Source organism: Thalassophryne amazonica, chromosome 7 (genome assembly GCF_902500255.1).
Source record: "Thalassophryne amazonica chromosome 7, fThaAma1.1, whole genome shotgun sequence".
Classification (NCBI taxonomy): Eukaryota; Metazoa; Chordata; class Actinopteri; order Batrachoidiformes; family Batrachoididae; genus Thalassophryne; species Thalassophryne amazonica.
Genome location: NC_047109.1, coordinates 97,267,965 through 97,294,622, shown reverse-complemented (window position 1 = coordinate 97,294,622; position 26,658 = coordinate 97,267,965). Strand labels below are relative to the sequence as shown.

The window sequence follows — 26,658 nt, the reverse complement described above, 5'->3', positions numbered from 1 at the left end:
GCTGTTAAACAATTTCTCAGTTACTCACTTGTTGAAAGCCATTAAAAGCCGCCTGAATTCTACAAATGGTTTTCAACACGGAGGTGTTTTTCCTCTCGCGGCGCACACAGATTTGCCGAGTCGTCACGGAAACGACTCGGCGAATTTGCGCGTACGTCTTTCATTAAAAAAATGTCCTTAAACAGTGGAATGTCCGCATAAATTCCTCATGCCGGCCTCTTCTGAATCTTCTCTGTTCTCTCACGATGTCCTGGGTGAATTAAGCCTTAAATTAGGATGTTTTCAGCTCGAAACAGGCCAACGACAGCGCCTGGAAGCGCTGCAGGACGTCCCGCTCCGTGGGAAGTCCTTATACCGACAGAAACACCCCATAATCTCTCATCAGCCGTTAAACTTTTCACAGAAAACCATCTTAATTTCTCGAATAGTGTCCACTCGGATAATCCTCACAGGTCCAGAAAAAATTTTGATAAAGCAAAGCGCGCCGTCTCGAGCAGCGTGTGAAACAAAGGAATTCAGCCGAGAGGGCAGGACCACATCTCACTCAAGGCCTGCCCACAGGGAAATGACGTCACCGACACGCGTGAAAAAACTCACGCATGCGCACGAGGGTTCAAGCATGATTGGTGTAATCGCATGTCATTCAAATCCATATAGTTAAAAACATAAATAACAGGGTCGGTTTATTATCTAAGAGACCTCGTACAACATTCCAGAACTGACCAAAATCAAAACCCATGTGACCGAAAGGGGGTGGGTAGAAGCATAACTTATCAAGACCCACCCCTTGTTCCACAAATTCAATAAATACACTCACTACTAGTTAGATTCATTGATACACAGACACACACATATATACACATACACATCCATACACACACACACACACACAAGTATGCACATATATACACATCCATATATATATATATATACACATCCATATATATATATATATATATATATATATATATATATATATATACATACACACACACACACATATACATACATATACATACATACATACATATATACACACACATATATACACACACACATATACTTGTACGATACATATACCATCACATACACCTCCCAGTCATGTTACAGGACATACCCACATATACCTAAGCATACATACCTACACACAAGCAAACACTACATACTAGACACAGTCACTTCACAACGATCTCACTACAATATTTTGAAACAATTACTTTCTTGCAGAGTCGCTTAAAACATGCCAGAGTACCACACGTTTTGATCTCAATAGGAGACTCATTCCACATCTTCACCCCTGTCACGAATACACAAAAACTTTTTACATTAGTGCGAATTAATGGTTTCTTGAATAATACACAGCCATGTAAACTATACTCAGAATCCCTCATTTCGAACAGCCTCTGGACATGTCTCGGCAAGGCTTGGTTTTTTGCTTTAAACAAAATCTGTAGTGTAATGTACTCCACCATATCTCTAAATTTTATTACGTTCAAAGAAATGAATAGGGAATGAGTTGGTTCCCGATAGTGTTTATTGCAGATGATACGTATGGCTCATTTTTGTAGAAGGAATATTTGATTAGTGTTTGATTTGTAAGTATTTCCCCACGACTCAATGCAATATGTCATGTATGGTGCTATTAAAGAATGGTATAAAGTAAGTAACCCTTCCCATGATAGTATGTCTTTGGCTTTATACAAGATGGCGATAGATTTGGACATTTTTGATTTGATATAGTTTATATGTGCTTTCCAGCTTAGTTTGTCAATTATAACACCAAGGAATTTATTCTCTGTTACTACCTCTATTTCCGTATTGTTTATAGTCAAATTTTTAAATTTAGGTAATTGTTTATTTTCAAATATAATACATTTAGTTTTCCCAAGGTGGAGTGACAATTTATTAGCGTCAAACCAAGCCTTGAACTTTCCCAATTCATTCTCCACCATGTCCAGAAAGCTGTTCGACATTATTACCACTGCAAAACACAGTTGTGTCATCAGCAAAAAGGACACACCTCAGTGATCTCGACACACAGCTTATATCATTAATATACAGTAAAAATAACAATGGACCCAATACTGATCCCTGCGGCACACCGCACGTAATTTCCCGGAGTTCAGAATCGATATTGTTAAAGTGAAAAAAATAAGAAATACAGTAGGAGATTAATTGAAGTGGGCGCTTTTAGAGGGCACTTATTTGGGCTTATGGTCACAGACACAGTTGCTTGATTCGCTCATGAGATTTAACAGTTCTAAATTAACGTCTCCTAAAACCACAAGCACACAAGAGCTCCACGCCAACATTGTGTGGAGGCCTCACTTTAAAATGACAGACAGGAACATTTCTCAATGGTTCTCCTTGATTCTAATTTCGCATTTCAGAAACACTGTTTTTTTTCCCCCTCTACGCAGCTTTGGGGCAAGCAATGTCTCAATACATGCAAAAAAATCTTAAAGGGGTAATAATGCAATGCTTCATGTCAAGCAACAAACATCAATCTTTATACCAAAAACAACCTAACAAACACAGAGTTGGTGCAACTTTAAATGCCCCTCACACATAGTGCGAAGTTTGGTTGAATACAGTGAAACAGCACAAAACAGTTCGAATTAGTGCACCAGTGCAGGCGTGCATGATCCCGCTGCGAGGGTTCACGCATGTGACGGTGTCTTTCGAGCGGGAACACAGTGCGGGGTGCAGCACATCACACCGCTGATGTGCTATAAATAAAACATAAAAACCAGCTGGTACCTGCGAAACCACATTGCGCCACTGATGTGGAATAAATAAAACATAAAAACCAGCTGATACCTGTTGAACCACATCGCGCCACTGATGTGTAATATATAAAACATAAAAACCAGCTGGTACCTGTTGAACCACATCGCGCCTCTGATGTGGAATAAATAAAACATAAAAACCAGCTGGTACCTGTTGAACCACATCGTGCCACTGATGTGGAATAAATAAAACATAAAAACCAGCTGGTACCTGTTGAACCACATCGCGCTGCTGATGTCGAATAAATAAAACATAAAAGCCAGCTGGTACCTGTGGAACCACATCGCGCCACTGATGTGGAATAATAAATAAATAAACATACCACCCACAAGATTCGTACCTGCACTTTACTGATTGCCAGCCCAAAACTTTACCACTGAGCTACCATCACTGGCCTGTAAATGGTGCAGGGAAAATGCCTGAAATCAACAGATGGACACATTTAAAAAAAAAAAGAACCATACACCATAAAAACACAGCATTTTATATTGAATCCTGTAATTTATGTTTGTAGCATGGCCCAAGCAGAGGGTCACCCCTTTGAGTCTGGTCTGCTTGAGGTTTCTTCCTCAGAGGGAGTTTTTCCTTACCACTGTTGCTCTGGGGGTTGGTAAGGTTAGACCTTACCTGTGTTGTGATTTGGCGCTATATAAATGAAAATAAATAAATAAAAATAAATAATCCGTCTTACCAAGCGGGCAATACAAGTATGATCTGTCTGCTCCTCTGTAGATGGCCGATGGTCACAGACATACAGTCATGAAATGACATGAATGAGAAGCAGCTCGCTCTTCTCATGTACATATCTGCTGGCGTGTGTCCTGCCCGACACGCGTGTCTTGTGGACGGAGTGCCAGAACTGACACCGCGTCATATGGAACAGAGCTCACGTGGGTGACGTGAAAGTCAGATCGCCTGCTGCGTGTTCTGATCTGACGGTCCGTTTCAACCTGGGGGCAGCCTGTCATTGGGCTGCAATGAGGGAGCGCACGTACCCTCACTGCAGCTCACAGCATATATCACCACAGCAATATATGCTTTTATTTATGTCCATGTGATGACAGCAAACAGACACACATGCGTCACAGTGAGCAGTTGTTAGTCCATGTCTGTCCAAACATAGTACGTGTTGTCCAACTGGAATGTCCGGATCCACAGATCTCCACAGCTGCTTCTGTCGGTGGCCACACCTCCTGTCATTTCAGCGCACACACCAAAGCCACACTCGTGGGGATCTTAGACAAATTTCACTGCCAGCACGACAGTGATTGTCTGCTGGCTGTTGTCATGCCAAGAGTGTGAATGGCCACACATTTTCTAAGTGCCAAACGAGCAGTGTTAGATGTTTGTGTGTGTCAGCTGGAATTTGGCCGACACTTGCCGCGAGAGGGATTGATGGGTTCGCACAGCGCACAATCTGTCTTTCAGCCGCTAGTGTGCGTAAATAGGTGTAGCAACAGGTGTACGAGGCATTCGAGGCAAGGATGATTTTACACACTGCACGATTCCTGCTTCATGTGCACTTTAACCAAACTTCGCACTATGTGTGAAGAGAAAGTGAAAACATATTTCCTGGATACACCCCCTTAATTAGTCAAATCCACTCCAAATGTTAATGGTTTCTTCAATGGCCCATACCCCACCCTTCTACCACATCTAATGAAAATTGGTACAACATTTGCATAATACTACTAACAAACCAACAAACATACACATAAATACGGGCAAAAACATAACCTCCTTCACAAAAGTACATCAGGGTCAAGTCAGATTTGGGAGCATGCATTGGTGCCACACATCGCTGCATCCACCACACCACAGAACCACCTAAACAGACAACCGGTCCATTACCACATCTTGAAAGTAACCACGTACTTGCCTCAGACACAAGAAACAAGGGGGTCCACTTGGCCTTCTCCAGCTGATGGGTCCTCAACACTGACACACCTGCATAAGACAAGTGGTTCTAATCATTTTATTCTCCCTAACTAACTACTCGTTTGAGATAAAGTCAGTCCAGCAGTACCCAAGGATCCTCCTAATGGACCTAGTACCCAAGACATCCAGTCACTGCCTTAGATCACTGTTAGAGTCCATGTCTCAAATCCATACAATGAAACAGTGAGGACCAGGTCCCTCAAGACTTGGACCTTTGTTGTACTGCAAAAGATATTGGGCATGGTTGCAACTTTTTCCTCCAGAAACCTCATAACACTGGTGTGCACCCCCCCCCCCCCCCCCCCCCACACACACACAATTTTATTCATTACTTACAAATATTTCTAATGTAACAGTTTAAATACATATTTAACATGACCAAAAAAATTTGCCGGCTTGTTGTGTAAATGAAGGAACCATTTCTGAAAATGCATAACTTGCCATGAAAACCTCGGATTACCTGAATATCCGTGCTTTTATTCCTCGCTGATTAATCTGAATATGTCTAAACTTGAAGGTGGTACAAAGTAAATGACTCTGTTATCATGTGTTCAACAGCAATAAGCCTTTTGAGCAGAACATGTTCAACAAGGTGGCCATGTCTCATAAGCAGAATGTCACGTATGAACTTCTGTGACATATGTCACAGAAGACTAAAATAAAACATTTTAGACCCAAATCTTAAAACAGGTAAATGTCTGCAACCAGATATAACTGTGAGACTTAGAAGGTGTTTTGCATAAAAACCCAAACATGTAAGTATGACAGATGAAATTTAATTTTGCATAACATGAGCCCTTTAAAATTCACTTTCCATATATATATCATACCCGTCTAACAATAATGAAGGGCCATTTCTACTGCATTAGTGCGACAACAAATGATGCATTCACAAAGGTCACAAGGTTTGACGGAGCGGCTGCATGTCCCTGTGTAACAGTCACCGTCACTCTGCCTGAAAATGTGTTTTTCTCTTGCTGGCATGTCATGTTATGAGCTCTCCTCCTGATAAAACAATAACACAAAAGACGAAGCTTAGATTGACTTTGGCTTTTGCACCAGTTGTGCTTCTACCAGGTATAAATTTAACCTGCTGAATGATACTGTTCACAAAATTAAAGCAACTGATTCTCTTCCACTCTCATTGCATGGTGTAGAAAATTAAAAAAGAGAAAGCAAGAGGGAAGGCGTCAATCATTAAACCATGCGGTGCACACAGGCAGGTCGATAGAAGCTGGACAGTGACAATTTTTGTCATTTTGCCTCTGTACACCATGAGATAGAAGATTAAACGAAACAAGATGTGCCTGTAGTGTCGGCTTTCAGCTTGAACACAATCTCACCCATTATCACAGGCCATAAGTACTTCGATAAATTAAATATAAGGATTATTGCTGCAAAAAACATATTTTTGCAGCCAGGTTTCTTTGGATAACTCTGGGGATTAATACGTGGACATTTCCAAGTCAATGAATGTTTCTTTGACTTCATTTACATCAATCGGTTTGTCACTGTGGTAAATCTGTCTGGACCGTGCAAGAAGGAGGCGAGTGAGGGAAGCCACCAAAGCAACTCTGAAGTCATTAGAGACTTCGGCAGATGTGAATGGGCAAACTGGGGAGAGCAAAACTTTTGTCTGTTGCATTAACAGTTACACAACTTCATGGTGAAGTGAAACAGAGAAGGAATTCAAACAAGAAAGCCGATCAAATATAGGTTCAGTCTGCCTCGTGCCTTCTCATAAATCACAGCTGAAAATTTGTTTTATTTTATTTTGTTGTTTAAATCCTTCTCTGTTCAGTCCAGGTAGCTCCATGGGATAAGCAACCAGTATGTGGATGTCGGATCGACTCCCAATCACACTTCACATCAGTGCCTTTGAGCAAGATCCTTCATCTGCATTGTTCCAGTCCACCCAGCTGTAAATGACAACCCACCATGAGTGGGGAAGTAACCTGCCTTGGACTGGCATGTCATATGTGGGAGTCAGACTCTTATTAGCGTCATGCTACAGAATCCGTGGACAGGCACCGACACCAACGGACCTCAGGGCCTGTGTAAGATATCCCACTCCACCATCAAGCTGTATAATTACCTCCACCAAGTACAGTAGTGTTCAGAATAATAGTAGTGCTATGTGACTAAAAAGATTAATCCAGGTTTTGAGTATTTCTATTGTTACATGGGAAACAAGGTACCAGTAGATTCAGTAGATTCTCACAAATCCAACAAGACCAAGCATTCATGATATGAACACTCTTAAGGCTATGAAATTGGGCTATTAGTAAAAAAAAAAAAGTAGAAAAGGGGGTGTTCACAATAAAAGCAGCATCTGCTGTTGACGCTACAAACTCAAAACTATTATGTTCAAACTGCTTTTTTAGCAATCCTGTGAATCACTAAACTAGTATTTAGTTGTATAACCACAGTTTTTCATGATTTCTTCACATCTGCGAAGCATTAATTTTGTTGGTTTGGAACCAAAATTTTGCTCGTTTACTAGTGTGCTTGGGGTCATTGTCTTGTTGAAACATCTATTTCAAGGGCATGTCCTCTTCAGCATAAGGCAACATGACCTCTTCAAGTATTTTGACATATCCAAACTGATCCATGATACCTGGTATGCGATATATAGGCCCAAGACCATAGTAGGAAAAACATGCCCATATCACGATGCTTGCACCACCATGCTTCACTGTCTTCACTGTGAACTGTGGCTTGAATTCAGAGTTTGGGGGTCATCTCACAAACTGTCTGCGGCCCTTGGACCCAAAAAGAACAATTTTACTCTCATCAGTCCACAAAATATTCCTCCATTTCTCTTTAGGCCAGTTGATGTGTTCTTTGGCAAATTGTAACCTCTTCTGCACATGTCTTTTATTTAACAGAGGGACTTTGCGGGGGATTCTGCAAATAAATTAGCTTCACACAGGCGTCTTCTAACTGTCACAGCACTTACAGGTAACTCCAGACTGTCTTTGATCATCCAGAAGCTGATCAATGGGTGAGCCTTTGCCATTCTGGTTATTCTTCTATCATTCATCATCATCATTTTGGTGGTTGTTTCCATTTTCTTCCACGCGTCTCTGGTTTTTGTCCATTTTAAAGCATTGGAGATCATTGTAGATGAACAGCCTATATTTTTTTGCACCTGCATATAGGTTTTCCCCTCTCCAATCAACTTTTTAATCAAACTACACTGTTCTTCTGAACAATGTCTTGAATGTCCCATTTTCCTCAGGCTTTCAAAGAGAAAAGCATGTTCAATAGGTGCTGGTTTCATCCTTAAATAGGGGACACCTGATTCATACCTGTTTGTTCCACAAAATTGACAAACTCACTGACTGAATGCCACACTACTATTATTGTGAACACCTTTTCTACTTTTTTTTTTTTTTTTTTTTTACTAATAGCCCAATTTCATAGCCTTAAGAGTGTGCATATCATGAATGCTTGGTCTTGTTGGATTTGTGAGAATCTACTGAATCTACTGGTACCTTGTTTCCCATGTAACAATAAGAAATATACTCAAAACCTGGATTAATCTTTTTAGTCACATAGCACTAGTATTATTCTGAACACTGAATAAATTATACAGTATTTTTTTTGTCTTTCTGATGCCTGATTCTGTTTTTTTCTCTGTTAAGGTGCAGCTCCATCCAGCGATAGGAGTTGTATTCGTGTTGGCGATCCTCCTGTCCTGTGCGCCAATAGCATTTCTTGTATATTCGTCCGTGAATTGTTCTGTGAATTGTTCTATAATTTATGTTTGTAGCATGGCCCAAGTAGAGGGTCACCCCTTTGAGTCTGGTCTGCTTGAGGTTTCTTGCTCAGAGGGAGTTTTTCCTTACCACTGTTGCTCTGGGGGTTGGTAAGGTTAGACCTTACCTGTGTGAAGCGCTTTGAGGCAACTGAGTTGTGATTTGGCGCTATATAAATGAAATAAATTGAAACTGAAATTGAACACTACTGTAGGTGATGTTTCAACCAACACTAGCCTGTTTGTCTGTTAACAGTATAACAGTATAACTCAAAAGGGTAATCAACAGATTTCAACAAAATTTGGTGAGCAGATAGAAAGCATTCCAGCAAATAAATTCCATTTTTGAGATGATCCGGAATCTATTCTGAAACTGAGATCCAGAACAATGATTGACACATTTAACTCAAAAAGATATGAGCAGAAGTTGATGAAATTTGGTGAGCAGATGGATAATGTCCTAGAAAATTAGAGATTTTGTTTTTAATTTAATCGTGAACATGTGGATTTGGTGGAGGTATGCACTCTGAGTAGAGTGCAGGTTATGTACACCCAACAACTTTCACAGGTCCTAATCAATTTTTGAATTTCAATTTATTTTCATTTATATAGCTTCATATCACAACAAAGTTGCCTCAAGTTGCTTCACACAAGTAAGGTCTAACCTTACCAACCCCTAGAGCAAGCACACAGGCGACAGTGGTAAGGAAAAACTCCATCTGATGATTTGAGGAAGAAACCTCAAGCAGACCAGACTCAAAGGGGTGACCCTCTGCTTGGGCCATGCTAACGACACAGTTTGGTAGCATGGCAAAGACTCTAACTGAAGATCAGCACCAATAAAGGATCTGCATACTGTATTAAAAGTCCCTCTCTGAGTGACTTCTATTTTGGGATGCAAGACAAAAGTTGCACTATGCAGTTTTTTCCACAATCACACCTTAAGAAGCCTGTAACTTCTTGAGTTATAATAATAATAGTAATCATATATTAAGTGGAAACTGTGTGTGTTTCCTTCTCCTGTCCAAACAGCACCTCAGAATTGAGCCAAACTTGGAATACATCTACTTTGACATATGGGGAGTGATATAGGCTATTAAGCACTTTAGTTACTGTAATAGTAGTAGTTAAGTGGAGATACACTTTTGTGCTGCATCATCATCAGCATGCTAAAAGGTTGGTGTCATATTTTCTATTCTCTTCTTTTTCCTTTGAACTTTTTACCTCCTCATTTGTGCAAGTAACAGTAGTATAGTAGTAGTAGTAGTAGTCTCTTCTTGAGGCAGCTTTAGTCACACCTTAGCAGTTCTCTGGAATACAGGATAGATGGGAAGTGATAGCTTTGTTGGTCAAGATGAAGTTTTCATTTCAGTCTCTGAATCAATCGCCTAGTGATAACAATAACTGATGTCTTGTTCATCATGGGTGTCTTGGTGGCTTCCCTCACTATTCTCCTTCTTGCATATTTACTGAGTTCATGTATTCATCCTCTGACTTGTTTAAAGAAAATTGGCTGTAAACGTTATGATTTGTGTTTACAATAATTCTGATATATGTCCAATTAGTTTTGGGATCTGAAAATGGAGCAATTGAATAAAAATGGTTAATGTGATCTTTTTGTTCAACCCTTGAATTAAAGCTGTGCAAAAGAGGAGGAAAAAGCAAAGTGAGTGAGCCGTGCATGTTTTCTCCCAGCAGCGTGTAAATGGTGGAGAAATCGTACCCACCTGGGCCCCGGTTCACAGGCACCGCCCACCCCACATGCTGGCAGCATGGGCACATAGCTGTGCCAACAGGGACGAGACCACAGTGCTCACAATGACAGGATGTCGTACATGTGCGCGCTGTCATTTTAATGTTACTGTACCTATTATTGCTATGGTTACACAGTGTACTTCTTCATAGGCACAAAAGTCAGATGGTAAACAATCCAGCTGCATCTCTGTCAAAGTTCAGTGTGTGTGTATGTGCGCAACTCCAGGCACAGGTGCTGGACTTTACCTACAGGGCCTCTTTCATCGCAGTGAGCGCTGCACATCCATTGTGTACATACAAAGAGTGCAACACGTCAGCAGCACTGACACATTTCAGTGCAGGGCTGCAACTCACCAATACTCTATTATTGATGAATAACAGCAACCACTTTGAATGTATTCAGAATTGGATTAAAAATAAATAAATAAATAATCTTGACCTCAAATGTATAAATAATTTACTTTAAAGTGCTTTAAACCAGCCTATCTGGTCATAGAAGTATTTAAAATCAGGTAAATAACACTATGTAACAATTTTTTTGTTGTTGTTTTGTTTTGTTCCTGGGTACACAGTGTGTTTTCCTAACCTGTTATGCCTTAAATAAATAGAAAATAGCTGTTATTCCACAGAAACTTTGCTTCTGTGATCGGGACAATGATATTTTGAAATTTGTCTGTTTTCAAGAATATTCTCGATTCGCCTTCACTACTACTGAGTAGTCTTCTAGAATATTCTTTAACTGCTAGAACTGTCCAGAATTTTCTAGAAGTTTTCAGAATTATCTAGAAATTTAAAGAAACTTTTAGAACATTAAAAAAAAAATCAAATCAAAGTTTGTGCTGAATGTAGTCATTTTTCCATAGACTTTAGACATAAGCAGTTGAAATATAACACTTAGAAGCCAGGAACAAAAATTGTGTTACATAGTGTAATCAAACTAAAGACAAAGAGTGCATACCTCTGCCAAGGTCCCCATTCGCATTGTCCTTTTTTCTCTTATATTCATCATGAGGCGGTTATTTCTTTTATTTCTTCTCTAATATCCTTTGATCGTGCTCGCTCATCTTTGGTCCAAGTTTGTCATTTGTTAAAATTCTGATCAATGATGTTGAGTTGTTTTTTTTTATTGCTGATCACTTATCTTTCAACCTTTCCAAGGAGGTTATTTTTTGTTGACTTTGTCAGCCCTGCCCTTGTTTTGAACCTGTAGTCAGGATCAAGAAGCAGTTCCTAATCTTTGATCATGAATGCTGAACCAATCAAGAATCCCAACTTCAGGATCAAAGAAATTAGGACCAGAGATCAAATGTAGGATCAGAACTAAAGGAAAAAATATCCAAGCTAAAGCATCCATAAACAGATACAACCTTTGAACTGGATCTGCACCAAAATGTAATTAGTTCTAGCCAAGGCCAACCTGTCCATCAAACTTAAATGCGATCTTTGTGTCCTGATGAGATATCCATTTTATAACACTTGCAGAGCAACTATGGGCTTGTCGAGATGTTACGGTACGCAGAGGATCTGTATGTGAAAACCCAAATATCTGAATCACTTAGATTCTACTTCAAAAGGACTTTATCCCACCAGCTCCCAAGAACAAAGTCTGTGTAATGTCCGACTGAGCCCATGCATGAACAGTGCAAGTCATTGTTCGGGGGATTCACACCAAGTGAGCGGGCGTGTTGGCGACATCATGCAAGTTGTAAGTCTCTTCCGCTGCTCCCTTGTTTTTCACTAGGGGAACAACACAAATATCCAAGGGTGGTGGTGGTGATGAAGAAGAAGAAGAATTATATGTACAAAGTCCCCAATAGTAAGTTCTTTTGGCTTCTCCCATTTTCCATTTGGGGTCACCACAGCAGATCTTTTACAGTAAATGGACTGCATTTATATAGCACTTTCCAGTCTGAATCAGAAGCTCAAAGCACTTTACAATGATGGCTCACATTCACCCATTCAAACACACATTCAGGGTGCTGCTATGCACAGCGTTCACTGCACACCGAGAGCAACTCAGAAATTAAGGACCTTGCCCAAGGGCCCTTCCTGATTATCTGGTCTGGCTGGGGTTTGAACAGAGGATCCTCTGGTCTCAAGCCCAACGCTTAACCACTAGACCATCTCCTCCCTATAGATCTGCATTTTGATTTTGGCACAGGTTTTGCACCTGACGCCCTTCCTGATGCACCTCCACATTACACGGAGAATAGACAGGGATGGTCTTGAACTGGGAATCTTCCACTCTGGAAACAAGTGCACTAACTACTTGGCCACCATGCTGACACCAATGAAAATGTCTGAAGACAAAGACAACAACATTTATCATTTCTGCTCATTAAGGTCAATGTAATAGTAGTCTGACAAATTCCAACAGTAACGCAGTGTCTCTTTTTTTTTTTTTTGTATGTTTGTGTGTGATAGTCTGCCACTTGCACACTGTGCCCAGGTGCCACCAATTGCCAAAACCAGTATTTCAAAGTGGGCAAGTAAGTGTCTACTACAGCCAATATCCTGCTGTGTACCACATATGTGAAAACATAACTCCAGATATCACCAAGTGTGGATCCAGCTTCAAATGATGGGATGTGCCAACCCCCCAACTAAATAAATAAATTAATTCTATAGCCCTTTTCATGCATTCTAAGGCAATGTGGGACACCAAATACTGACTCACATTTTTTTAACACTGGAAATCTAATTCTGCAGGCAGCAGCATTCATCAGTCAGCTTTTGTTTTTATTCAAGATCTTTCCATATTCTTATCCCAACTTCGTTGATACGTGTTGCAGTCATCCATTTCAAAATGAGCAAATATTTGCACAAAACAATAAAGTTTATCAGTTTGAACATTAAATATCTTGTCTGTGGTGTATTCAATTGAATATAGGTTGAAGAGGATTTGCAAATCATTGTCTGTTTTTATTTACATTTTACACAAAGTCCCAACTTCATTGGAATTGGAGTTGTATATCTAAATAGCTTAAATAAGAATAAGTAGCTAAGTAATTATACACAACGTCTTTGGTGAACATAAAAGTTAAGTGCGTGTGCATCTAAAAAAATGGAATTGATATTTGACACAAAAATGCTTAAAAGCTGAACAGTGTGTCAATAATGTCGTGACAGAGTTTTGACGTCAGTGTTTGTGTGGATGCTATTTTCAGAAACCGGTTATAGAGCCAGATTACATCTGTTTTAACATAGTATGTCCTTTTGCATGCCAGAGTTCAAAAATCAGTACAAGAACAACAACATGAGCAAATTCACAATTTTGAGAACCTGCAACAAGTAAAAAAAAAAATTATATATATTTTTTTTTTTTTTGACTGTATATGAACTCGCAATCACCGGCAGGAGAGGCAGGCATTTGGACAATGAAGCAAAACCCAAAGGGCCACAGCATCCTGGTGGACAGGAAGCAGATTCCACAGTGGTTTCCGCAGCCACCTGAAGAATCCAATGCTGCCTGAAGGAGCATCTTCCACAACAAGTGGGAAGACTACTGCACTGACATCAGCGTCATGGCCTAAACCGCAAAGCATTGAGGGCGTCATAATGAAGAACCAGCTTTGGTGAGCGAGTCACAACATCAGGATGCATGACTGCTGACTTCCCGAGCAGATCTTCTACTCCCAGCTAAGCAAAAAAAAAAAAAAAGTCCCAAAGGAGGGCAGAAGAAATGCTACAAAGAACCTGGTAAGAACACGCAAGGAATCAGATCAGCTGGCGAGCAATGATCCACACAGGAGTGGAAGTTGTCTGAAAAAAAAATGTGGATGAACAACACAGAGGATAAGAAACGAAAGAGAAAGCAAGATCCTGACCGGCAGAAGCTTCCCGCAGCAACTACATTCAGCGTCTGTCAGAAAGCATGCGCATCAAGACTTTCAGTCATCTCCAGGTTCATCGTCCTCACCATGAAACTAACTGGGAGACCATCTTCCTCAAAACTGAAGGACTGCCATGACAATGACAACATACAGGAACCACCATCCAGGCTGCAAAAAAATGTCCATTCTTCATTGGAATTCAGCTGGTCTTGCCCGAGTTCCACCCTTTCACGAGCTGGTCAGGAGTTACGTGGAATCAGCCACCACAACCGTTACATTTGAGCTTCAAACCTCAGTTAAACCTTTGCCAATGTGGTTATATTAGCTGTTGATGACTAAATTCTCTTGATGCAGAAATCAGCGATCCCGTGTTCATCTTAGGCTTGCACACCTGCACTTTACCATAGATGCCACAGTTACTTTGAAAAAGTAATCCAATTACTGATTACTCCTTGAAAAAGTAACTTAGTTACTTTACTGATTACTCAATTGTAAAAGTAACTAAGTTAGATTACTAGCTACTTTTTTAGTTACTTTCCCCAGCTGTCGACAACAACCCTCTGCCACCTCAACATGACAATGATACCTGTTTTGCCAAAACTCACTTTATAGTCACCCTTTCTTGACTTCAATGAAAATAAATACTTGTTTTATAAAAAGTAAAATAAAGACCTCTTTCTTGACCTCATATTTAACTGTTGACAGCACTGTAACAGTAAAACTTGCAATTTCTAACCTACATTGTTTATAAATGTAACTATTACATTCTTTAACATTTTTTTAACATTTAAATTCTCTCTAAACATTTTACTTGTCGAAATTATTATTATTATTATAAGCAGTATTAGTAGTTGTAGTAAAAAAAAGGCTTCAAAACTGGACCTTTAATCTAGGGGTGTTGTGTGTGTGGGGGGGGGGGGGGGCACATCCCTGCCTCACGCCCCCATTCCATCTGGATTCGCCCCTGCCTTGGTGTTTGAGCACAAAGAATGGATAACATTTATTTATGCAGAAAACAGGACCAGATTTACAGGTAAGAAAGTTTTATTGCTATTTCACATCATGTGGTCCTCAGCAAGAGAGTTTAGGTGCATTTGAGTGGAAAATAGTGTTAGTTGTTGATGTAGCGGAGGATCAGCTGTTTTTAGCGAGCAGATACGGAGCGGCTCAGCTCAGAATTCTAAATAAAGGAGAAAAAAAAAGCATTCAAATATCTTTGTAGAGCTCAGTGCAGGTGTGCTGTTGTCACCGCGCTTTAAGAGGTGAGGACGAGCTGCTGCAGAAAACTGCGGATGAAAAGCTCACAGCTCGCTTAAAGTGGGCAGTTCAGTCGAACCCCGACCCCCTGCCCACGGACCAAGTTTAATGCTGCTATCGACCCACAATGAAAAATAATAGTAACGCACAGTGACTTGGAGAAAAGTAACTTTAATCTGATTACCGATTTGGAAAGATTAACGCGTTAGATTACTCGTTACTAAAAAAAGTGGTCAGATTAGAGTAACACTAAGTAACGTGTTCCCGGCATCACTGCACTTTACACACTGAAATTGTGGGGTAGCACAAGTTATGGCCTTTTACAGATAATAACCCCCTTGTTCATCTTGATACTGCTCAGTTTTGGGCTACAGAACAAAAGGTGAGTCGCCTCAGTTGGCAAATTTTCATTTGCAGATAAAATATGTCATAAATACAGTTTTTCATTTGGATTTGAGGCTCATGAAAGACAAATAGTATATTAACAAATAAAATAGACCACAAAAAATGTAAAATTTTACTGTCTATAATGAAATAAAGGTCAAAGTAAAAGAAAAAAAACTGTGTGTGTGTGTGTCCTATAAAAAAAATTTCTCCATAGCCCAAACTTTTTCTCATTTGTGGTTGTATGAAGCATCCTCCATCCACAGAGGAAACAAAAGCTCCTTTTGCACAACGTGACGCCTTCAAAGCCTCCGATCACTGATCATTGATCACTGATCATTGATCACAGCTGGGGGGGGCGGATCAGCTGAGCGACTTACCTCAGCTGCTCTCCGGTGACGAGCACCTCTGCCAGACGCTCCAGCTCGGCAGCCTTCTTCTGCATGGTGTGACCGAACCCGTCCATTTTCCTGCGGACACGCAGAGACAAAGCGCACACGCTAAGCTCTGCGCCTTTAAATGTTTTAACAAACAGCATGCAGCAGAATGCACCGACACAAACAGCAGCGTCCGGATCTCAGCACAAAGGCAGCGTGCAGCTCGTCCACCTCACCTCTCAAACACCATGGAGACGGAAGAGTTTGGGTCTTTATTCCTCTGGACTTTAATTTATTCCATCCCAGCAGCAAACATGTGCAACAGTCAGGCGCGCTTCACCTACAGATGATGGACCATTTAGTCCTGTTTATCCGTAACATAAATAACAACAACAAGTACACAATCACCGCACCGTGGCTGCTTGTTTGTCACTGACACACCACACACATTTTTGCCCACGGTGCAGCCAGGCGGCGGTCCACGGCGGCCCGCATTGGAAGGACAATACAGCCGTCACAGGGGGCGTTGCCCACGTGGGCGGAGCTAAAGAGGAATGCGGGTGCGCTCGATTTCGACACCACAGCACCGAACAGGTTCACAGGCTTCTTTCTTTCTATCTTTTCCACGAGCTTTATTTATTTAATCTGCACCGCAAAAAAAAAAAAAAAAAAAAAAAAAAAAATCCTGACGTGTTTGTTCAGAACATTGTGTGATAACTGTAATAAAACCTGGTGGAGTATGGCCACACAATTTATTGTTTAGGATGCCATTGCAGCATTTTTTAAAGGGGTCATCTTGTCCACAAGTAAAGTACATGCTCGTGCACGTACGAGCACTGGTTGTAACTGTTCTTTCATTTGTGTTGGATTCAGATTCAGATTCTTTATTGTCATTGTAAAGTACAACGAAAGGTAAGGTGCAAGCCTTTCAGTGCAAATATAAACCTGAGTAAATCGCACGTAGACAGAAAAGGTCTGGGGAAGAAAAGAAACATAAAATTTAAGAAAATGAAAATGTCAAAGCGCAAAATAAAAAAAATAAGAAAAAAATTATAAGTATGTGGTAGCAAAAAAGAGATTGTATATAAAAAAGAGAAAAGTAAGTACAAAACAGTGGATATTTCAGTGGCAGTGGACAGTGGCGGCTCCAGGAAATTTTTGTAGGGGGAGCTGGGGTACAAGTTGGAGGGGCTCCACAAAATGTCATTAAAATGAACAATATATAGTAAATTGCTTCATAAATACCAAGGTATATGTTTTAGTCACCCATGTTCCTCTAAAATGTGGTATCAATGCACATACACATCACTTAGAATAATTGCAAGTTCAGTAAACCTGCACATAGGTGTAGAAACTGAATTCATTGAAATGGTGCTCAAGACAATGCATGGAACAAATACAAATAAATGCTAATTTGCAAAACTGAAAATTCTGTTTGTGAAGGGTGATTCAGCATTGGTGGATCACCGAACACACATTCATCACTTTGCTCAGTTACACAATATTGAGACATTCTCAGCGCAAAACTGCAGTTGAGATCCACAAATATGTCATTCGCTATTCACATTATTGGCAGAATTATTGGGGGAGCTGAGGGGGGCTTGGCTCATTATTTGGGGGGCTTAAGCCCCCCAAGCCGCCCTTTTGGTGCCACCACTGGCAGTGGATATTATACAAATAATGAATGTTTATGAGTTTAATGGCACGAATATTTCATTAGGTGAAAGATGGAACGTACCACTCAACAAAGTGAAGCCGGTGGTACATGGAATGGTACCTTCCAGCTTTCACTGAATTAAATATTCGTTTCATTGAAAGAATGGAAAAACATTCATTATTTGTTTTATCAAAAAAAAAGAAAAAAGAAAATGTACATTAATAGGAAAATAGGAATAGGAAAGCTTGTAGAGTGCTAAAAGGAGGAAAATGTTATCAGCTGAGGAAAAGGAAGAAGAACTAGAAAAAGACCAGGGAAAATGAATCATTCAAAAACTTGTGAAGAAAAAGAAGAGCTCCTGCAGGATAAAAAAGAAAGGGCATCCAAGATGATGAAAGAAAAGCTTCATCCAAGAAGTGCCAGACAAAGAGCTGCTGACATCCTTCATGTGAAAGAAAATGTCACAAAAATATTGTATATAAAGATGTTTTGACATATTAGTTCTGTTTTTCTTTTTAAGTTATGATGAAAAGTCGCATTTACTGCCACATAGTTGACACGCTAGTAAGAAATAATATATGAACTTGCTCTTTAATTCCATACAAGCCACCTGAAAGATCAGTAAAGATGCTGCTGAACTGCCCTCTGCAGGTTAAAATGATGAAATACTGCCAATACCAGTGGTTTGTTGGTGACGTCACACTTTTCTGAACTTCTTTCTTGAACGGTCCTCATGTAAAAAGATCGATACTCAAGCTTTTTTTTCTCTCCTGCACACACTGACTGCTGCGCACGCAGATTCATCAAGGTCTACTCTCTGTCTGTAAGAGCAGCGCTGCACTGTGTCACACAACACAGAGCAGCGCACCCTCCCCCCTCTGGTCTTTTGTTGTTGCGCCGTCACGTGGCTCAGCGGCGCCAGCCAACAGCCATGCAGGTAGGCTCAGTCTGGCCCGCCCACTCAGCGCTCTCCTCGAGTCAGCCCTCTACCTCAGGAGAGTTTGTTTTAAGTTGTGTTGAGTGATATTTTTTAAACAAAAATGTTGATTGTCATAATAAAGTATTTTGTTGTCACGTACAATGTTGTGGTTGTGGTGAAATTCTATCCTAGGTCTTTTGGATCCTTTGGATCTATGAAGCTTACACGTGAAAAAGTATCAGCATCGATGATACTGGTGTAGCGGCTGTACTCTGCATTGTGTTGTTATGACTCTGCCTATTTGTTCCCCTCGGGACGCGAACTCATGATCTCCGGCATGGGAGCCGGACTCTCTAACCAGAAGGCTAAAATCCAGGGTTCTGGCCTTATGACCAGAGAATCCTTTTGAGCTGTTGGGAGTGAGGTTTACTAACTACATTTGCACAGCGACACCTGCTGGCCTCCGTTACACTGGGCCTGTATTTACTTGGTATCGGATCAATACCAAAATTCCCGGTATCGCCCACCTCTACCACACACAACCTGAGCAACTTTGGGAGCAATCACAAGCAGCCAATCACAAGCCAGTACCAAGCAAGAACCGGCCAATCACAGAGATGATTTCTACCAATATGTTGGCGTAGCAACCCGCAGTCGAGTGCCAAGACAAAAAGGTGAGGGGGGGAATAAACAGTGGTGTCAGAAGTACACACATTTGTTACTTAAGTAGAAGTACAGATACTGCAGTTTAAAAACACTCTGGTAAAAGTTGAAGTATCAACTTGACCTCTTTACTCAAGTAAAAGTGAAAAAGTATGTGCTCCAAAACCTACTTAAAGTATAAAAGTATAAAGTAACCTTTACACTATATGCCACTATATGAATTGAAAGCTTAATTTAAAAACTGATTCGTTCTACATGTGGCCCAAGACCCAAAACCCAAAATTACCCCCCAACACCACCTGCACGCAAATGTTTCAATTCTAGAAGCTCTGAAATGCAATCTGGGACTATTCCAGACAATAAACTGCAGTGAGTGCAGCATCCATTTAGTGAGGAAAAAAACAACAAAAAAACAACTTTCCTTATTCAAATTCATTCCAGTAGTATTCTGCTCTTACAAGGATGCAGTAGTTTTCTATTTTGGCAGATAGTTCTGGAGGAAATCACTGAAGAAATTAACACATTGAAAATATGGTTTGACCGAAACAAATTGTCATTAAATAAGACAGGGATGAAGTGGAGGTGTAAGAGTCACTAGGTGTTTACAGGAAACATTTATTTATGTATGTATGTATTTATTTATGTATGTTCATTGTTAGTTGCTTTTATATTTTCTGTTGTTTCTATTCAGGTTCTTTTTGCCTCTTTCTCTAAAATTGTATATAATAATCATTAGATTATTAATATATAAACAAAAATAAATTTAAGAAATATTACAATTTGAAAACAAATGCACCCGAACGTTATGACAGCTGCAATTGCTTAATGCTAACTTTTAACATTGAAAATCCCATAGACATGCTAACGCGTTAGCGTCGCTCCCGTTTTTAAGTTATAAAATACATCTATCAACTGTTTCAGAAGACCATAACAGGTCGGTTTAACATAGAAAAGGTAAATAATACTCACAGATGTATGCTCTTTAGGGTTTTAGCGGGGGAAAATTAAGCGAAAGAAAGAAAGAATAAACGAAGCAATAGGTCGAAGCATTGCTTCAATCTGCGAACCACTGCTTGGATTGGTTCACGGTTCAAAGCATGTTGATTACAGGCGCACATGACGTGAAATATATATATATATATATATATATATATATATATATATATATATATATATATATATATATATATATATATATATATATATAAACATTAAACTGAAGCCAAGAGTAACGAGGCTGTTTGTTTTAAAAAATGTAAGGAATAGAAAGTACAGATACTTGTGTGAAAATGTAATGAGTAGAAGTCAGAAGTAGGCAGAAAAATAAGTAAAGGAGTAAAGTATAGATACCTAAAAAGTGTACTTAAGTACAGTAACGAAGTATTTGTACTTCGTTACTTGACACCTCTGGGAATAAACCGGTGCTATCTTGAACTGTTTCAGGGGTGTTCGTATAAAACACGTGAATGGGAAGCATTTCGTGAAACGGTATAACTTTTGGGTGCAGTGGCATTTTCTGACAACACACTAATTTCCCTGACTTCACTCACTTCATAACAGAAAGCATATTTTGCATAAATTTAAATCGAAATATTGAGGAGAAATACCGTGAATCGGCCTGTCGGTGGCGATCTTAAGGAGCTAAACCTTGACACGGATCAGGCTCGACCTTTCATTTAATGTTCTTGTTTCTGTCATGATGTATTAGCGATATAATGAACCCCGCCGATATTTAGGCACGAAAACAGCAACAGAAACGGCGAATTTCGCAGGAATTTTAAACAGTCACATAAAACGATTTACAATAACAAACTTGGTAATGTTATAAAATCTTCTTGGTGTTAATTTTCACCCAGATGTTTGCTGAGAGCACAAAAAACGTATGTGTTCTTGGTTTGACTACACAACCACTTGGTGGCGCTATGGCCCCCATCGATATATTTAAACGTTATTTTCCTAAAAATCAAGCTTTAAATTACCTTGATAAATATCATATATTTGTACGTTTTTATCAGGGATTTACGTTGCCCCCGTGCAGTGCTTTGCGAGATAGCAGCGATTTCGAAATGCACAAGTTATGTTTTGATGAAATATGATCCGTAGTTATCATACAAGACTGCCTCGTTTACAAAGGTTACATGTTTTACTTAAAATTATAATAATAATACTAATGATAGTCTCGCATAACAGTGTTATACTTTCCTATATCTATCAGCTAGTACACACTTTTTGTCATCGGGCCAGTGGCGCAATGGATAACGCGTCTGACTACGGATCAGAAGATTCTAGGTTCGACTCCTGGCTGGCTCGAATTTTTTTTTTTTTTAAATCAATTCCAAATACAGACGTCAACCAAGACGACATATGTAATTTTTAAACATTTCAGGCAATGCCGAGTATGGGCTAGTAATTAAATCCGTGGATCTGGATCAGAATACTTCACTTTATTTATATATTTATTTTGAGTACTTGCTATTTTGTCAATTTTTCTTATTCTTATATTCCAGGGCCACTTTGCTGTTGCAACAATGCAAATTTCCCCACTTCCGGATAATAAATGATTATTTTATCTTATATGGGAGTAAAATCTTAATATAATTCATATTTGAACAACATAAAATCTTAAAACATTTTTTAGCAATGCTTCGAAAAACCAATGACAACACAGACTGAAACTCATGGTGAGAAACACTGTAAAACCTTCCCACAGTTTAATATTACTTACTTAAACAGGACTTCTACTTTTAGTTTAAATTCAGCTATAAAGTCCACTAGCTGCCCACTGTGTAAATTGCTGGGCTCTAGACTGTGTAGTGTTTGTAAAATAGGTTGCTCCCAGTGTGTATATGAGTACCTTGTATGACAGCACCCTAACATCGGGGTGAATGTGAGCCATTATTTGTAAAGCGCTATATAAATGCAGTCCATTTACCATTTATTTAGCTGACATTTTTCAAGGGTGGTAATACATTATGCAAAGTTTCTTTTATGAGCTGGAATAACGTGAGTCTAGAATGTTTTTAGAACCTTAGACCTTAGATCTCAACAATATTTAGAAGAAAGCAACCCTTTTATTTCATGTTAATTATGTAATTTTAATATTAATTTACTGTCTTAATGCATTTATAAATTATTTCGGTTCTTGTTATCATATACACACTATGATGATGATGATTATTATTATTATTATCATCATTATAATTATTAATTTTTATTTTACTATTACTTCTATTTTGTCATTTGAGTTTTAAATGGACCACATTGGAAATAAGTGTTTTCACTTTCTTGTGTCATCCATGTATTTTTAATGTACTTACAATTATATTAAGTACTTACATTGAACGTACTGAATTAAAAGCATGCACACACTCACGCTTTTAATATGAAGATGATTTACTGCCCCCTGCTGAATGGCATGAGAGTCCAGAATGTAGTTAGCAACTTTAGCTAATATCCATAGCTTCTCCAAAAATATGAGTCCTATCAACATTCTGTTTTGGCACCATTCATCCTTGACCTAAACTACATAAGCATACCAAACAGCAAATGTCAGCTATCCTCAGTTTCTCCATGATCAAGGTTAAATGCATGCTCGCTAAGCTTTTTGTCTTTTCCACATTCTGCTGCAAGCAGGTATTTCTAATTTTAGACACAAACAGAGACGGTGGCGGAAAACATCAAACACAATACACTTCTCACTTATGGTACCGGCAACAAAACTAAACTAACTAAACTGACTAAACCAAGTGAACTACAAAAACACAATTAATCAATAACCCTAACAACAGTGTTAAACTAACATGAACCACAATAACAATATTTAAAACCCACAACTCCCATGGTGCTTTGCAGCACAGCGTCCATTGGTTAGCTAAAATTGTTAATTTCTCCAAAAATATTTGTCCTTTCCACTTTCCGTTTTTGTAGCGTTCATCCTTGACTTAATTGCATACATAAATTGCAGCAACTTTAATTTTTGACCCCTGTAGGGGAGGTGATGGTCTAGTGGTTAAGCGTTGGGCTTGAGATCAGAGGATCCTCAGTTCAAACCCCAGCCTGACCGGAAAATCACTAAGGACCCTTGGGCAAGGTCCTTAATCCCCTAGTTGCTCTTGGTGTGTAGTGAGTGCCTTGTATGGCAGCACCCTGACATCGGTGTGTGAGTGTGTATGCATGAATGTGACGCATAAGTGTTTTGAGCGTCTGATGCTGATGGGAAAACGCTATATAAATGCAGTCCATTTATGCAATAACCCTCAACGTTTATGTAATTTCGGCCCTGGCATTGACCCTGACTCCCTTTCTAAGATAAATTCATAGTTAAACAATTAAGAAATCAATTTACTTAATCAGCATTACACATACAAGATGATAGAAAAATCACCCATATTGTAATGCTTAATACTCAGGAACCATAATAGATGCAGAATTTTGCAGCCCATATCTGAAAGATAACCATTTACTGTGTGTAGTAGGGTGGAAACTTTGCCAAGACTCGATATATAACCCAGTCAATGTTATGTGCGGGATACATTAATTGATACATACAGAGGGGAGGATGATAGCAAAATGACCCGCATTACTCAGGAAACATAACAGCATTTCAGTTATGCAAGATAATCTGCAAGATAACCATTTACTGTGTGTAGTAGGGTGGTTGAGAAAGGTCCCCAAATCCTTTATGATGTCATCAACCATGGGAAAATTTGACAGTTTCTACGAAAATTACATTTTCAACCTAATTCTTCAGCTTGAACGAAGCAAGATAGCTTAAATCTGAGGACACCCATTGCGAAAGAGAATTGTTTGCACTTTCATAAAATCACCAAGACTAATTGGGAAGACTAGTTTGCACCAGTAAATTGTTTTATCTACAGTAGTGTTCAGAATAATAGTAGTGCTATATGACTAAAAAGATTAATCCAGTATATTTCTTATTGTTACATGGAAAACAAGGTACCAGTAGATTCAGTAGATTCTCACAAATCCAACAAGACCAAGCATTCATGATATGCACACTCTTAAGGCTATGAAATTGGGCTATTAGTAAAAAAAAAGTAGAAAAGAGAGTGTTCACAATAATAGTAGCATCTGCTGTTGACACTACAAACTCAAAACTATTATGTTCAAACTGCTTTTTTAGCAATCCTGTGAATCACTAAACTAGTATTTAGTTGTATAACCACAGTTTTTCATGATTTGTTCACATCTGCGAGGCATTAATTTTGTTGGTTTGGAACCAAGATTTTGCTCGTTTACTAGTGTGCTTGGGGTCATTGTCTTGTTGAAACATCCATTTCAAGGGCATGTCCTCTTCATCATAAGGCAACATGACCTCTTCAAGTATTTTGACATATCCAAACTGATCCATGATACCTGGTATGCGATATATAGGCCCAACACCATAGTAGGAGAAACATGCCCATATCATGATGCTTGCACCACCATGCTTCACTGTCTTCACTGTGAACTGTGGCTTGAATTCAGAGCTTGGGGGTCATCTCACAAACTGTTTGAGGCCCTTGGACCCAAAAAGAACAATTTTACTCTCATCAGTCCACAAAATATTCCTCCATTTCTCTTTAGGCCAGTTGATGTGTTCTTTGGCAAATTGTAACCTCTTCTGCACGTCTTTTATTTAACAGAGGGACTTGGCAGGGGATTCTTGCAGATAAATTAGCTTCACACAGGCGTCTTCTGTCACAGCACTTACAGGTAACTGCAGACTGTCTTTGATCATCCTGGAGCTGATCAATGGGTGAGCCTTTGCCATTCTGGTTATTCTTCTATCCATTTTGATGGTTGTTTTCCGTTTTCTTCCACGCATCTGTTTTTTGTCCATCTTAAAGCACTGGAGATCATTGTAGATGAACAGCCTATAATGTTTTGCACCTGCGTATAAGTTTTCCCCTCTCCAATCAACTTTTTAATCAAACTACACTGTTCTTGTCTGTCTTGCTTGCCTCTACTGGTGGTTGGCTCTCACTGCGGTATTGTATCACTTCCTGTTCCGGAGCACAGCGGTGTTTCGCTGTATCTGTTAGCTGTTTAATCTGCGCAGTTAGATTGATCTAGTTACCTAGATAACGATTTGTTTCACAGTGTAATCTTCATGTGCCTTAACTAAAGCACTCCCTCTGCTGAATCACCTCTAAATTATTTACACATTATTCACTTTGTGTTTTTAGGAATCTGCTAGCTTAGCGCAGCTACTAGCGCTTAGCCGGTTTAGCATGGCGGCTTCTCCTGTCTCTCCCGCACTTTTCTGCTCTGGGTGTGAAATGTTTAGTTATTCCTCGGCCTCCTTTAGCAGTAATGGTACTTGTAATAAGTGTAGCTTATTCGTAGCTTTGGAGGCCAGGCTGGGTGAATTGGAGACTCGGCTCTGCACCGTGGAAAATTCTACAGCTAGCCAGGCCCCTGTAGTCGGTGCGGACCAAGGTAGCTTAGCCGCTGTTAGTTTCCTTCTGGCAGATCCCGAGCAGCCGGGAAAGCAGGCCAACTGGGTGACTGTGAGGAGGAAGCGTAGTCCTAAACAGAAGCCCCGTGTACACCACCAACCCGTTCACATTTCTAACCGTTTTTCCCCACTCGGCGACACACCCGCCGAGGATCAAACTCTGGTTATTGGCAACTCTGTTTTGAGAAATGTGAAGTTAGCAACACCAGCAACCATAGTCAATTGTCTTCCGGGGGTCAGAGCAGGCGACATTGAAGGAAATTTGAAACTGCTGGCTAAGGCTAAGCGTAAATTTGGTAAGATTGTAATTCACGTCGGCAGTAATGACACCTGGTTACACCAATCGGAGGTCACTAAAATTAACATTGAATCGGTGTGTAACTTTGCAAAAACAATGTCGGACTCTGTAGTTTTCTCTGGGCCCCTCCCCAATCGGACCGGGAGTGACATGTTTAGCCGCATGTTCTCCTTGAATTGCTGGCTGTCTGAGTGGTGTCCAAAAAATGAGGTGGGCTTCATAGATAATTGGCAAAGCTTCTGGGGGAAACCTGGTCTTGTTAGGAGAAACGGCATCCATCCCACTTTGGATGGAGCAGCTCTCATTTCTAGAAATCTGGCCAATTTTCTTAAATCCTCCAAACCGTGACTATCCAGGGTTGGGACCAGGAAGCAGAGTTGTAGTCTTACACACCTCTCTGCAGCTTCTCTCCCCCTGCCATCCCCTCATTACCCCATCCCCGTAGAGACGGTGCCTGCTCCCAGACCACCAATAACCAGCAAAAATCTATTTAAGCGTAAAAATTCAAAAAGAAAAAATAATATAGCACCTTCAACTGCACCCACAGACTAAAACAGTTAAATGTGG

The 26,658-nt window shown here is 39.8% G+C and overlaps 1 protein-coding gene, 1 long non-coding RNA gene and 1 other non-coding gene across 3 annotated transcripts in view; 2 read left to right on the top strand and 1 right to left on the bottom strand.

Moving 5' to 3' along the window:
* deptor (DEP domain containing MTOR-interacting protein) overlaps positions 1 to 16,579 on the bottom strand; it is an 86,012-nt gene extending 69,433 nt beyond the window's left edge. Inside the window, exons 1-2 of the mRNA XM_034175190.1 lie at positions 16,331 to 16,579; positions 16,098 to 16,187 (exon numbers count right to left, since the gene is read on the bottom strand). Of these exons, the coding sequence (XP_034031081.1) occupies positions 16,098 to 16,187; positions 16,331 to 16,344 (104 nt within the window). The 5' untranslated portion in view covers positions 16,345 to 16,579. The remainder of the gene's footprint in view (positions 1 to 16,097; positions 16,188 to 16,330) is intronic.
* On the top strand, positions 1,638 to 23,216 carry LOC117514637. The gene is made up of 3 exons (XR_004561915.1): positions 1,638 to 1,766; positions 16,974 to 16,983; positions 23,205 to 23,216. It is a non-coding gene; the product is annotated as an uncharacterized LOC117514637 (long non-coding RNA).
* trnar-acg lies at positions 21,571 to 21,643 on the top strand. The gene has a single exon. It is a non-coding gene; the product is annotated as a tRNA-Arg (tRNA).
* Positions 23,217 to 26,658: the final 3,442 nt, after the last annotated feature.